General features: G+C 41.0%; 1 protein-coding gene across 1 annotated transcript; it reads left to right on the forward strand.

The window, feature by feature from the left end:
* Positions 1 to 1,888: 1,888 nt before the first annotated feature.
* On the forward strand, positions 1,889 to 13,490 carry LOC145770328 (F-box/LRR-repeat protein 12-like). Its single transcript, XM_082581927.1, has 4 exons — positions 1,889 to 2,010; positions 10,897 to 11,134; positions 11,485 to 11,693; positions 12,105 to 13,490. The coding sequence occupies exons 1-4, from the start codon at positions 1,919 to 1,921 to the stop codon at positions 12,406 to 12,408; spliced, it is 843 nt and encodes a 280-aa protein (XP_082438053.1). The 5' UTR covers positions 1,889 to 1,918; the 3' UTR covers positions 12,409 to 13,490.
* The last annotated feature ends 1,588 nt before the right edge of the window (positions 13,491 to 15,078 follow it).

Consider the following 15,078-nt stretch of genomic DNA (forward strand, 5'->3'; position numbering starts at 1 on the left):
CTCTCTTGCCACATATTCCACAGGGATCTACTTTGCTCTCAACAACTGTTCCTTCTGCTCCACTCACCATCACTTTTGTTTTTTCAAGATTCACCTTCATACCCTTGGTTTCAAATGCTTCTTTCCATTTCTCAAACTTTCTCTTCAGTTCCTCCATACTATTACTTGTCAAGACCAGGTCGTCTGCATACAAAATTTCGCTAATGTTTTTAATAGCTGAGTCTGAGTGTTAAGAGTATTAACTGAGTGTTACTGTGCTCAGACTATGATGTAATCATGTGGTGTTTATACTACAGCAGGTGTGAATGTGTTGAGATGTATATATACTTCTTGTGTGGTGTATTATTTATATTCCCTGCCATAATGCCACTGGACATTAATATGTCAAATTTATGGTATTAGATTGGGTTTGTCAACTAAATCAGCCATGCTACTGCCTGCAAGGTGTTGTTTTTTGCAGCAATTTGAATAGCCTACCGTAGAGTAGAATTTGTAATTTGACCTGATATTTATGTTAATTAATAGACATAATAGTGCTTTAGTTGCTTGTGAAAATACATTGTTTAATTTTTTTTTTGTAGCAATTTGAATAGCCTACCGTACCACTTCTTCAATTCACTGATTTTCTGTTCTTTCAGGTTAAAACGTAACTTAGGTGAGATTAAAAACTTTAAAGTTGTATCATTGGCACCTTTTTTAACTTAAATAACGTCAAAAATAACATCGCCTATCAAGGAAATTTTGAAGGATTTCCGACTGAGAAAAAAGGGATTTTCAGGACAAAAAAGGAAATTGAAAAGGATTTATCAATTGTCAGAAGTGGAAGCACTGTTCATGTTGCAGCGTCTGGCAACACTATGGCATGCAGATTGACTTTTTTCTGCAAATTTTCTCTTTTGCTTTTTTAAATTTGTTTTTAACAACTCTACATCTCAACTAAAAAGTAACGCCTAGAAGTCTAGAACATCACACGGCCAGGGCAAAAGAGAAAATTGAATTGAGTCCTGTCTTTGTCATGAGTTACCATGGGTGGTGGGAGGGAACAGGTTATACCTGGGACTGGTATATAAGTCCCCCCACCCCCCCCCCCCCCCTTGGTAACTCATGACAAAGACAGGACTCAATTCAATTTTCTCTTTAGCCCTGGGCATGTGATGTTCTAGTCTTTTCCCAACTAAAACAGTACAAAAAAAAAAAAAAGCTGACAGTACAGCTCAACTAAAACATATTTATTTAAAAAAATTTTTGGCTAGTTTGTCTGTGAATTATTCTATAAATTCCCAAGCAATGGTGCAAAGAAAAAGCAGAAAACAATTAACAAATCTTATGAATCATAATTAGACACTGCTATACAAAAATGTCAAAAGATATAACAAAGTACCGGTATCAGTTGTAGAGTTATAGAAAGAATGTAGCTATATATACGGCACTAGAGTTACCAGATAAGGAATTCTTCTATAAGAAAATTTTAAAGTTGTTAGAAGCACATATTTGTGATTAGCAAAAGTTAAGTCCTGGACATAGAACAAAATTCCAGTCTTAACCTAACCCTGGCGGTATCTGCCACAAAACAATTCTTTTTGATCATGCAACCATGGCAACTACTACCGTAAATATAGCCACTTTGTTATAGAAAAGTTTGGGAAATTGGCATTGAAGCACTAGTTTGGCTAAAGCCTTAACTTCTCCAAAAGATATTTTCGAAGGCTAACCGTATCAATCTCTGGTTCTGTTGTGTCATAAAAAATATTGGAAGTTGTTTCTAGTTGGCTTAACATTACAGCCTACTTAGATACAGTACCTTAGCTATTAGATTGGTTTTTCATTGTAACGGTAATATTCTATTCTCTATAGGATTAATTCTATTATTTTATTCTCTATAGATCTGTTTAAATTTTTGTGGTTAGGTAATTTCACAATGTCAGCAGTTTGTTTTGCTCATATACCAGACAACATTGTTATTGAAATCTTCCGTCACATTGACCAAAAACAATTGCTATCATTGGCAAGGTACGTGATTGATTTTTTATTGAAAAGAAAATATTTATCCTTATACTGTACTACGAATGCCTTTTCTGCTATATACTCAATCCTAACAACTTCACATATTTGGCTAGTACTTCAGCTTTATACCACTGACTTGGACCTCAGCACTAAGGCTTACTGATAAAGTATCTACTTGAAGTGTTATTGCATGTAAATAAATCCATCCACTTGTTGCTGAGAAGAAAGTTACACTTAAATGTTCTGGTTATTTCGAGCCACCACTGAATGCTAAACCCATTGATCATGTCATTTCTTTGCTTGTAAGGTCTGAGATATATATAAGGAATAACCCATTTGCATGTGATTTTATGGAGCTGGTGTACAATCCTTGCCCTGGTTAAAAATGCCATGACATAATAGATTTGAATCAACCAAAAGCATAGGGTGAAGTAGCTGTTTTATTTATGTCTTGACTACTTCAGTTTTGCTTTTCTATTTTCTAACCCCAACCAAAACCCTCACCTAACCTTGAAGGTGAAGGTTAGAAAATAGTGAAGTAAAGGAAACAGGGAAATCTTGAGGGTTAGGTGAGGGTTTTGGTTGTGGTTAGAAGATAGAAACGCAAAGATAAAGTAGTCAAGGCATAAAGAGCTTTTGTTTGTTTGAATGCTGTTTACACACTTCACCCTATACTTTTTGATCGATTCTAAGCTTTGACATATGTCATGTCATAGCATTTATGACCAGGGCAGAGACTTGTATGTCAGCTCCCTGATATTTATGTTCTTCGTCGTATGAGCTGTTCTTCGGGACTATATGTTTGGGCATGATGTCATCAGCCACTCTACAGTCTCGTCATCCAGGGTCTTCAGTCCAAGCGTTCCATGTGGTGGTCGATGGATTGGGCAGTCATGGACGACATGATCTACTGTCTGGTCTGTGGCGCCACACTCGCATCCCGGTGAGGGAGCCAGGCCCCATCTGCACATGTCTGAACGAAAGCGACCGACGCCGGTTCGCAGGCGGTTAAGCCGGACCCACGCAAGTCTTGCGAGGGACATTCCCGGAGGGTGGGGATCGACGTCGGGTAGGAAATCATGGAGTCGGGAGGTGTTGTTTTGCCACTCCATGTTCCATGTGTAGTTCGTCCAGTGTGCCGCACTTATTCCAAGATCTTCAACGTTGTTCAGAAGCTGTTGTGCGGCGGGCACAAATGGGCGTCTTGATTTCAGTCGCTGCTGTCCTCCAGGTAGGCGCTGGAGTGCACTGTGGAGGAGGTGGTCGGGGTCCAGTGCGCGACGAGCAAGGGAAATCATGGCTCCTTTACGGCGAAGCTCAGCAGGTTGGATGCCTGCAAGGATGGGAAGGCAGTCCGTTGGAGTGGGACGCAGGCATCCAGTCACAGTGCGTAGTGCGTCATTGATGGCGGTGTCAATGTGGCGGGTGTGAGAGCTGCGGCACCACACTGGTGCGCAGTACTCAGCGGTAGAATGGACGAGGGCCAAGGTAGCTGTGCGAAGGGTTTTCGCATCAGCTCCCCAGCCGGAACCCGCCAGCCGCCTCAAAAGTGCAACGCGCGCCGATAGTTTTTTGCGCAGTGACTCCAGGTGTCGTCGGTACGTGAGTGACCTGTCCAGGGTTACGCCGAGGTAGGTGGGTTCGGCGCAGTAGGGGAGGTGTTCGTCATCGGTGGTAATGTTGATCTCACGTTTTGCTTCCTTGTTGTTTAGATGGAAGGCCGCCGACACTGTCTTTGCCTTGCTGAGCTGTAGCTTCCATTTCTGGAGATATGTTGATATAGTTGACATGTCCTGGCTTAGGTTCCTCTCCATTGACTGCCAGTCTCCGGCTGGATGCAGGAGAGCCAGATCGTCTGCGTAAGCATACTTCCTGGAGATGGTGTCAGGCAGGTCATAGATGTAAGTGTTAAAGAGGAGGGGAGCCAGGACAGAGCCCTGTGGGACGCCGTTCCTGAGTCGACGTAGTCTACTTCGTCGGCCGCTACCGGTGGAAAGAGTAAAGCTGCGGTTTTGCACAAGTTCCATAATCATATGGACCATGTGCCTGTCAGGAAGGAGACGAAGTAGTTTGCAGGTAAGGCCGCTGTGCCATACAGTGTCGTAGGCAGCCGTGAGATCGACAAACACGGCGCCAGCCTTCTTTTTTGCCGAGAAGCTGTCCTCGATGTCTTGGGTCATCAGGGTGACCTGGTCTACAGTTGATCTACCGTGGCGAAAGCCGGCTTGTTCCCGAGGGAGCTGAGGATCTATTATCGGTTCGACACGGGCGTAGATAAGTCTTTCGAGTATCTTGAAGGGGATACAGAGCAGAGAGATGGGACGGTAGCTCTTCGGATCCCCTGGGGGCTTCTTCGGCTTTGGGACTGCAACCACTAGGGCTCTTCTCCAGATTCTTGGGATGCGCAGGTGACGCAAGCAGCAGGAAAGGAAGTCTTTTAACCAGGACCTCATAGAGGGGGCAGCTTGGAGTATTAGTTCCGGGCATAGGTGGTCAAGGCCCGGGGATTTGCCTGGCTTTAGGTGCTGGAGGGCGGAGGCAAATTCTTCTGGGGTAAACTCACCAGAGATGTTGCCCTCGACAGGTGTTGGGACCTTCCAGAGGTCCGTCATTTCCTTGAGAACGGACTTGTCTGATTCACGGTCTCTCGTTCTGTGCACTCCATTTTTCACAAGTTGTGAGGCGATGGCATTTGCTGAAATGGGGCATTGGCGACGAGAGGCACGTGATCTGCCAGTGAGGTTGTTGAGTGTACTCCATGCTGTGCGGCTGGAGTGCGTGAAGTCGATTGAGTCTATGGCTTCTGTCCAGCGCTTCTTCCTCTTTGAATCCAATCTTGCCAGCAGGGCTGTTGCTGAGTTGGTGGTGGCGGTGCCCTGGGGGGAACGGAGGAAGTCGCGGTAGAGCCTGTCGCACTCCACATCCCAGCAAGGTATGTAGTTTTTCCGTCGACCTCGCGGGATGGAGTCTTTTGCCGCAGATATGATTGCATCACAGAAGTCCTGGTAGGCTTCATCCACTTTGATGGTGTGTGGGGATGGGAGGTACTGCGTAGCTTCGTTTGTGAGTAAGCTGTAGTATTCCCAATCGGCCTTTCTGAAGTTCCATCGCTTGACAGGCTTGCTCGGAATAGGTGTGGCAAGCAAGGGGGCCGTGATTAGCGGGGTCTGCTACTATTCGGCGAGTCCGATTCGGCGAGTCCGATTCGACTAGTCCGATTCGGCGAGTTCCCTATTCGGCGAGAGCCTTTTTCGGCGAGTGCCCTATTCGGCGAGTTTTTGAAATTTGTTAAAGGAAATTATCGGATGCCGTAGCCCAGTTATCCCGACCAGCAAAAATTGCCGTTTTTACATCGTTTTAACGTCGCTAAATGTTGAAATCGTGTAGAAAAGAGAACTTTGCTGACTAGGATACGTTGAAGCTGAGAAACATTCACAGAAGCCTTTCGAATTGTTCCAAGAACCCATTTAGCATAACATTTCATTTGTACATTGATTCAACGTCTGAATACATTATCTTAAAAATGCAACGTATCGTAGGGCTTCTGTGAATGTTTTTCAGTTTCAACGTATCCTAGTCAGCAAAGTTCTCTTTTCTACACGATTTCAACGTTTAGCGACCTTAAAACGATAGGCCACACATTTGGTTAGCCTTTTTATTCTGTTACTACAATGTAAAAATGAACTGTTAGGCTAACTGGGTTCTTGGAACAAATTTTTGCTGGTCGGGATAACTAGGCTACGGTACCCGATAATTTCCTTTCAATCTAAGCTGTAGGTCACACATTTGTTGATCCAAACTAATCATTTTAACTATTCAAAAGTACTAACTTATAGACATAAACATGATTTTTTTTGTAACATTGTCTTTGTTTTATTTTCCCTTCATATCTTAAATTTTTCTGAAGGTGTTGCGACCGTGCCAAATTTCTTTCAACTCAATAACTTACTTCGGTCACAAGCACGTTTTAACTTCGCGTTTTGTCGCTTCTACCTTTTTCTCGACCTTTGCTATGTTGACGTGTATTGTTTTTGATATGATGGTCAAAAATAAAAATAACTGAACTGACATGACGAATTTTAATTTAATAGTTCAAACATTTTATTTTTATTCCTTTCTGCACGATTTAAACGTTTAGCGATGTTAAAACGATGTAAAAACGGCAATTGTAATTAGGCTACGGTACCCAATAATTTCATTTTAAAAATTTCAAAAACTCGCCGAATAGGGCACTCGCCGAAAAAGGCTCTCGCCGAATAGGGAACTCGCCGAATCGGACTAGTCGAATCGGACTCGCCGAATCGGACTCGCCGAAACGGGCCATTCCGTGATTAGCGAGGGTCGGTGTTGAGACCTTGGAAACTTCTCTAGCACACGTCTGTCCGGCTGGCGATCATCGGGGTCATCACTTGCGAAAGCCAGGTCTGGGTTCGTGCCAGTGTTCCAACGACCGGAGTGGAAGCTCGGTACGCCCTTAGGATCGTATAAGAGGGCGAGGTTGTTGTTGGTTGCCCAAGCGGCCAGACTTTCTCCGTCGTTGTTGATGGAGTTTATGTTAATTAATAGACATAATAGTGCTTTAGTTGCTTGTGAAAATACATTGTTTAATTTTTTTTTATTAAAATATCTGGGATGAATAAACTGTTATCTGGGATGAATAAACTGTTTGATACTTTGAAAAAAATACCACTGTGTTAGGCTATGCCAGCGTGCCAATGAGTTGAAGAGGCTTGAACACACATTGGTCTGGGCAAAGATCAAAACTCTAAGCTTATTCCTAACTCTAACCCTTACCTTAACCCTTCCTAGCTTTAATTCTAACTCTGGCAATTACTGATCGTAACTATGGCAACAAGTGGGTAAAAATAGCCACTTCGTTAATTATAAGCAGAAGTTAAATGTCTTAAATTTAAATGACCACCATTACACTGTTGGCATATTGGGGATACCAGCAGTCACTGCCTAATTGATGCATACCAGTATTGCTTTAGTCCAATAACAATTTTTTGGTATTGTTTTCGGGTCTACGTCTTTTAGGTGCTGACAGTTAGGCGCTGGTCTAATAGGCGCGCACACTGTGGCGTCTGGATATTTAGGTGCGGAGCACTGTGGCGCCCGTTCATTTAGGAGCTATTCCTAGTAAAGTCTGTAGATTGTATCAGCTTGGCAGGTAGGGGCGTAGGGCAATGCTTTTCACACAAAATACTATATTGAACAGGAAAATATGTTGTTTTGTTAATGCGTGTGCGTTGTTGGTCATGGCTTCAGTGAGTGAAGTTGCCTAAACTGGCAATGCTTTCTCACACAAAATGTTATATTACACAGAAAAATATATGGGTGAAGCTGCTTGAACCGGAAATGCTTTTCACACAAAATGTTATATTGAACAGAAAAATATGTTATGGCTTCCGTGAGTGAAGCTGCTTAAACCGGCAATGATTTTCACATAAAATGTTATATTGAACAGAAAAATATGTTGTTTTTTTTAATGCGCATGTTCAGCATTTATTTGTTGTTAGTCCAGGTTTGCGCCGGCGAAAGCTTTATCAATAAATTATTCAAGTTTCCGAAAATGTATGAGATTGAGTTCACTTTTAGTTAGGTCAAATAATAACTAAACATCAGTAAAAAATGTACCGTAGGCTGTACTCAAGCGGGTGGTAGGCTTGAGTGAAGAGTAACTTAGTTTTCCGTCAAAACCCGGACTAGGTTTAATAACGAGCGAAGTCTCACCATTATGCTTGCAACTTGTAGCCAAGGTGTAGCCTATATGCCCTGTAGAAATGTATTCATGTGAACAGTAGTAGAGCGTCTTACGCGTTCTCGTCACATGGCCAATCCATCCCGAACAGAAGTAATTTATATTTAATCTAAATTACCAGACATTTTTCACACAAATCTGTTGTATTTACGCGGTAAAAACATGTCATGTGATCGACGTAGACGCACAATCTTGACATCAAATGAAAGCATACCTCTTCAGCTATCCGAAGATGCAAAGCTTTGCAATAAAATTTAAAACATTCTATGTACAACTAGCAACTTTCCAAAAGGTATTTTTTCTAATTTTTTAAAAAATTAAAAATTGGCAGAAAAGTGTACTTCATTATAATTTTTACTCCCAAGCATGATACAATAATATGAAAATATATGTAGTTTAATCGAATGCCAAAACAATTCTGCACATGAGAAAAAATTTACTTTCTGCGCGCAATGCTTTAGGAGGTACAGCAGAATGATTATGGAGAAATTTGGAAAATTTTAAGCAAAAAGTTTACGTAATTTAGCCTACAGTGTTTTTGATTGAGAAATTCCAAAGTAAGGGGTTGCCTAGCCAGTTTTGCCTGCCAATTCCAATGAGTGAAAGAAAAAAAATCCACTGTGTCCCCATCTTTAAGAAGTCCTCATCTGATAACTGCACCGCCAAAATATTTTTTTTTAATTAGCCAAAAAAGGACAGGCAAAGACTATGGATCTGCCATCATTTACATTATTTTTTTGCTTGAACTAAGCTACCCTTGAACTACCCTTGAACTAAGCTTGAACTAAGCTTCGCCCCCCAGACCCCCTTACATGGGGGTACAATTACAACTGGTACTGGGCATTCGGTCTCCTCCTGTGTAAATAAAACGACGCTAAAACACACACATTGCAAATTGTAACAAATGAAGAACAGCAAAGCAGCTGTTCAGAAAATTAAAATGAAAACGAACAAATTAGAAAGTTATATGAAAACGACAGTTTGTAGAAATGAGCTCTCACACACTTCCGAAGATTGATTTTTGCTGAGGTGTTTTCTCTATAAACTGTGTCATAAGTTCTTTGACATCCACAGTGTCCAAAATGTTTTGGTGGACAAGCATCAACGCAAGATGAGTACCGTAAGTCGTTTTTGTGTCCACGAGCTTCTCAACCACGTTTTCAGGCGTCTTAGAGCAGAAAAAGAATGTTCTGATGATGCAGCCGAAACCGAGAGGCAAAAAGCAGAGCTCCACGAATTTTCGCGTTTCTTTGAAAAGATTTAGTATTTGAGGTTTTAGTTGCAATAGTATCTCAGCAACCTTTTGAACGGAGTTTGCGGTTTTTCCACTTACAACATCGCTGAGCAAAGTAAGTTCCGTTTTTAGGCGATATTTTCTGATGGCATTGGGTAAGCTGATCTCAGTATCAGATCTTTCCTCACCGTTTGCACAGATCAAAAGGACCTTCTCTCTGTTGGCTGCTGTAAGCAGATCCGCCTGGTCGAATCTTCGATCAAGCTCAGCTTGAACCAAATCAAGGGTTTCGATGTATTGCCGTTTCTACGCTCCTTCTCCCGCAGACGACAAAGCATCCGATTCCTCTGTGTTTCGATATCTTGCTGGAGTTTTTCTCACTCGGAGATCCTTTGGCGTCTTTAGGTTATTGACAGACGCAAAGACGTTCGCTGCTTTCACAAGCTTGGAAACGGATTCATCTTTTCTGAGATTTTTGATCCGTTCGCGGAGAGTGGTGATTAATTCCAAAGCTGAAGAAGCAAAGATCTTGTTTTGGAGCTGTCTTGCGACGGCTTCTGCAGGCTGAAAAACTTCCCCGCTGCAGGTAATCGCAAAATAAAGCCGCGTCGTGCGTGCTTGTTTTACCAAGCCGAATATGTTTGCACGTGCGTCTCCTCTCATTGCACTACGGTATCTTCTGTCATGTCGGTCAGACTTGACAAAGCAATATCATATATTATTGTAATGTTCAGAAGTACGCATGAAATGTAAATATTGCAGAACGATGTCCAATAAACGATGTACCGCCGTGTTAGTAGGGAAGGTGGCCAGCACCGCCACTGAGAGGTATAGCTCCCTGTGATTGACGACTCTTTATAGCAAATGATGAGCGCGACACGTAGGCTAACAGGAACTCGATTCATCATAGCAATTAGTGTTCGAAAAAATTTCTGAAATTATGTTATGTAGGCCTACCTTAAATTGTCAGAATTTTCTAGGGGGGGCTCAAGCAATTATTAAAAATTCCAGGGGGGCTGAATTTTCTCTAGGGGGGGCTGCAGCCCCTTGAGCACCCCTACTTCCCGCGCCCTTGTGTGTATACGTCCGTGGTCGCGAAAGAGTTAACTAAAAATGAACTCAATAATGTTCGGAAGCTTCAATAATTTATTGATAAAGCTTTCACCAAAGCAAACCTGGACTAACAACAAATAAACAATAATAAATCAATAAAACAACAATATATTTTTCTGTTCAATGTAACATTTTGTGCGAAAAGCATTGCCGGTTTTAGCAGCTTCACTCACTGAAGCCATGATATAATTTTCTGGCAAGCTGCCAAGCTAATACAATCTACAGACTTTACTAGGAATAGCACCTAAATGACCGGGCGTCACAGTGCTCCGCACCTAAATATCCACACGCCACAGTGTGCGCGCCTATTAGACCAGCGCCTAACTGTCAGCGCCTAAAAGACTTGCTCCCTTGTTTTCGTGTGTCTTTTTACCTACTCACACTGATGTTACATAGCTGTTTACTTTTGTGTGTATAACACTGTTGTGTTGAGTGTTGATACCAATTACTGTATTAACTTCAATATAGTTATTGTCTTTATTAGTTTGTTCACTGTATGTGATTAAAAGATAAGTAAGCGTTCTTCTTTGCACCATCTCAAGTGTTATTATTGTTATTATGCTACTACAGTACTTTAAAAAAGATCTAGTATTAAACTGCATTATTAGCTGGTTATGGCATTTCTAAAGCACAGCACTTTATAGTTAAATGTAAGCTTTGTTATATATAGAGATGAAACTTTGTTTGTTATTCAAAACAATAATTTAAAATGATTACAATTTAAAAAAAAAACATATGAGAAGTTTGTAATTGAAATTATATGTGTATTGTTTTATTCTTTTAGAGTCTGCAAGCGCTGGAAACGTTTGGTTTATGATCGGTGGTTATGGACGTATGTTCAATTTTTACCATGTCCACCCAAAAAATCAATTCTAAATAAAATTATCCGGCATTATTTTCATCCTTTTACACTATCACTGGAGTTATGTGGGAAATTTCGACGAGATAGAATGACTAGTATTATATCTAACAACACTCTAACTACTCTGGCTCAGAAAAGCCCACGTCTTCAAATGTTCAAGGTAATCATGTTACAGTAGTCCCCGCTTATTAAGTCTACCTCGGGACTAGATGATTTTGAGTTTATTAAGTGAGTGAGCCTAGGAAGCACTAACGAATTTCTGTCACTCCTATAAATGGCAGTAATTTGTGACCGGACCAAGTTGGTCTTAATAAACAGATGAATCTATCAACTGTTGGCGAAATTAGCGAGGACTATTATATTACAAAAAGTAAACTGCTCTTTAAATGAAGATACTATTATATTCGTGTATACAAACCTGTTACAACTAATTTGACAATAAAATGACTACTCGATTGATATTACACCCATGTCAAAGTCAACTTTACATCATGTTATGTTCTCTTTCAGATTGAAGATCATGATTTTGTTGACACTCATCTTCATTTATTGCCCTCTTCTGTTACACAATTACATTTTAGTTCCTGTGAAATTCCTTTGTCATCCTTGGATGGCTGTGTTAGCAAGTTTGCAAACTTGAAGTCTTTGTCTTTTTGCCGATGCCCATGCTTAAAATCCTGTCACCTTCAGTGTTTTGGCAACATCAGTACACTTGAAAGGTAAGGTTTTATTAGACCGGTGGTTAACATTTTCCCTTGTTGGTAGCACTTACAAATTGCCCACCAGTTCTCGCACCTCCCTAATAGAAGAGCTGTATGTAATGTACCGTAACGTACAATTCAGATTGTTGGTTAACTTCCTAATAAATAAAAACAGCTAACGTCATTTTGTAACTAACCCTAATATTTCAGCTCCCACGTACCTTCTGGGAATATTTTTTGCACTCTATAGTGGTGTGTGCACCTTTGATTACAAATGAAAATGTTTGCGATGTTTTGGAAAATAGTCCAAAGTACTCCTCCAAAGTACCCTGTCAATGCTACTGCTGCTACCTCATTTAGTTTTCACTCATGTACTTATAATCATATGTATTTTTATGTACGGTAATTAACTTTTACATTTTCTTGCAGACTGGTACTTCAAGGTACTTATAGAATTGATGATGTTGCTGTCACTATCATCACACGAAACTTTCCTAATCTGAAGCATCTATCGCTGCTTGGTTGCGCATTTTGTGGTGACCAATCTGGCACCGAAATTGTTAACAACTTATCGCAATTGGAAAGCCTTGAAATTGAAGAGTGGACCTACTTGACACAAAACGGGGTAGACAATATCATCAGTTCGGCCAAGAGCTTAAGATTCTTTAGTGTTCAGTGTCATCAACTTAACAAAGGCGGAGTTTTCATCTACGGATCGAGAACATTATTATAAATCTCGTTTGATTGTTTTGCTGTTGACAAAGCTCAGCTTGTATGATTCTGGTTTTGAACTAGGTTTTATTACACTGTGGAAACCACTTTAATTTAACTTTAATATGGGCGGTGAGATGGCGCAACGGATAAGGCGTTGGCTTTCCAATGATGCGAACCTGGTTCTACTTCCGGCTTCAGCTGGTTGTTGAAAACACCGCTCACCTCTACTTAAGGTGTAATAAATTGGGTGGGCATAATTGCTGCAGGAAAGGCGGCCGAGAAAAAGGAAGTGGCCACCCTACTCTTCTTAGTGCCGAAGGCTTAGTACAATGAGAACATTATCTTCTCATATCCGATACTTGAATCAAGTATGAGACCACCTTTACCTTCATATCAATCCGGTAACCATAACTGCGGTTAAATGTTTTTTAACGTATTTTTAACGATGTTCAATTAACTTTTATGAAAGCCACGCAGCCTGCAGCACACCAATCTTAACGTGGTGTGGGGAAATATTGTTTTGAAAGTGTCATGGAATTTTTAGAGGCCAACACAGTAAACAAATGTAAGTTTGCTCTACAAAGTTGCTACCTACCTTGAAACAGTACTACAAATGCAACTGGACAAAAAGTCTATCTTGTGTAGCCTACCTTTATCAGCCATTTTAAACGGAGAATCATGTTTTGTAAAAGTTTTAACCGAATATAGACAACTTTAAGACAGGTAAAAGCTGTCTGGGTTAGTAGTAAACCCGCTTGTCGGCGTTTGTCCTGGGGTTACAAGCAGTAGGGGGTCACTTGGCGGAAATAGTGATTTTATTGTAGCTAAATTGTTCTGAGCGTGATTGTTGTCGCTTGTATTGATGAATCGTTTAGTCTAATTTCGTGCACTGTCGGCGACCTTTACACGAAACAAGCGAAATCTGTCACATACTTTCAATATTTCATGATCTGAAAGTTATAGCATTGCAATAATGTACTTTGATGATGAAATAACACAAAGTAGAGGTTTTTATGCCCTGCTGCAATCTGGGTTGTATCTTGTTGGCACCGATGCATTTTATTTGTGAAGCTTTAGTTAATAATTAACCGACTTATGCATTGTCGTGTCTAGGTGAGCACCCAGTGACATTTTGGGATAGATTGACAGAATTGAGTTGCATCAAGTCAAAAGCTATCACAACAGCTAGTTTTATTTCCACTTGCAGATTTACTTACGTAAGTAGCCTATTTTAACTTAGTTGCTGCTAAACCGCGCAGGAGAGCATGCGCCATCGTGATACCTTCGGGAAGGTAGAGGAGGAACAGTTATCACAGGACAGCAACAATTCTGGTTTGAAAATCAAGGATTACCTTACAGCTGAAGTTTCGGATTATAGCTTAGTAGAATACATAGCACTGGCGACGTTGAAGCAAAGCAAAAAATACGTATCGCCATGTTAAAAACACCGCCAAACGCAAAATTGAACCATTGTACAGTAGTTGAGACCAGGACCGTTGAGAGGATATTTTGATTGGGCCCGCTATCAACGAAACCTTTGGGCCCCAAATCACGATATTTATAGGAAAAACGCACTTGCCTATACCCGAAAAATACGCTGTAGCTTCTCCATGTTTTCGGGTCCCTAAAATTATCCTGGGTCCAAAAGTACGTTCTGGACCCCCTGCCAGCGCTACTGGTTGAGGCAGCGTGGCCAAACAAATAGAAAGGACGTGGCGCACCGGGCTGTTAGCACAAGACTAAACACCCACTAGTGCAATAAGCATCTACATTTTGGTGTTGCACTAACACTAGCTTACCTATGAGGATTTTGTCCGCCCGGATAGCTCAGTTGATTAGCGTGTGAACGAAGAAACTTCAAGATCCAGCGGCGCTGGTTCGACTCTCGGGGCGTGCGCTTGAGCAACGCATTCTAAGAACTGCTCTGCATTCAGCGGCAATTAGTGGGTGGAATAATTTCCCACAACAACTATCGGAAACTTCACACTGCCAAATCTCAGTTACCCGCCTTGCGTTAAAAGCCTCTACAAGAAATAACCTATCAAGGCTTTGTCAGGCCCAAGATAAAGATTTCCAAATCAATTTTTTATCCTACATGCGTCGGCTCAGTCTCAGTTAGCCTACTTTTAACTCTTGACTTTGCAAACAAAAAAGGATGGATTGAAGGCAGCATAAAAAGGTGCTTGTTTTGTAACAAGTTCATGGAGCACAGTCTTATGACCCGCACAATAAAAAAAAACACAAAATTGTTGTAATATTTTCCCCTGTTTTCTCGATTGCCAAAGCTAAATTTCTTAACTTGATTGGAGGCAAATATATCATAGGTTAGCCTAGCTTGTGGGTGTTTTTAGCGTGGATGTTTAGTGGTATAGGAAGCATTTTTTATTTGCCCCTTAAAAATTTAGATAATGCAATATTCTAATAAAAACACATTGACGCTAGTTAAAATTAATGCCACCTATAGTTCTCTAGTGCCTTAAGATGAAATGTGCCTTGAGAACTGTAAAGATGGCCTGCAATAACCTACTTGTTGAGGCATACAATTCTTGTGATTTTGTAGATGCGGTAGGCCTACTTACAAGCCGCCTTTACGGTGGCGAAAGCTTTATCAATAAATTACAGGCCTACAAGTTTCCGACCTGACTAATATTAGGTAGCCTATCGTATTGAAATTCTTCCATGATCATAA

The sequence above is a fragment of the Aplidium turbinatum genome, chromosome 5 (assembly GCF_918807975.1).
Source record: "Aplidium turbinatum chromosome 5, kaAplTurb1.1, whole genome shotgun sequence".
Lineage (NCBI taxonomy): Eukaryota > Metazoa > Chordata > Ascidiacea > Aplousobranchia > Polyclinidae > Aplidium > Aplidium turbinatum.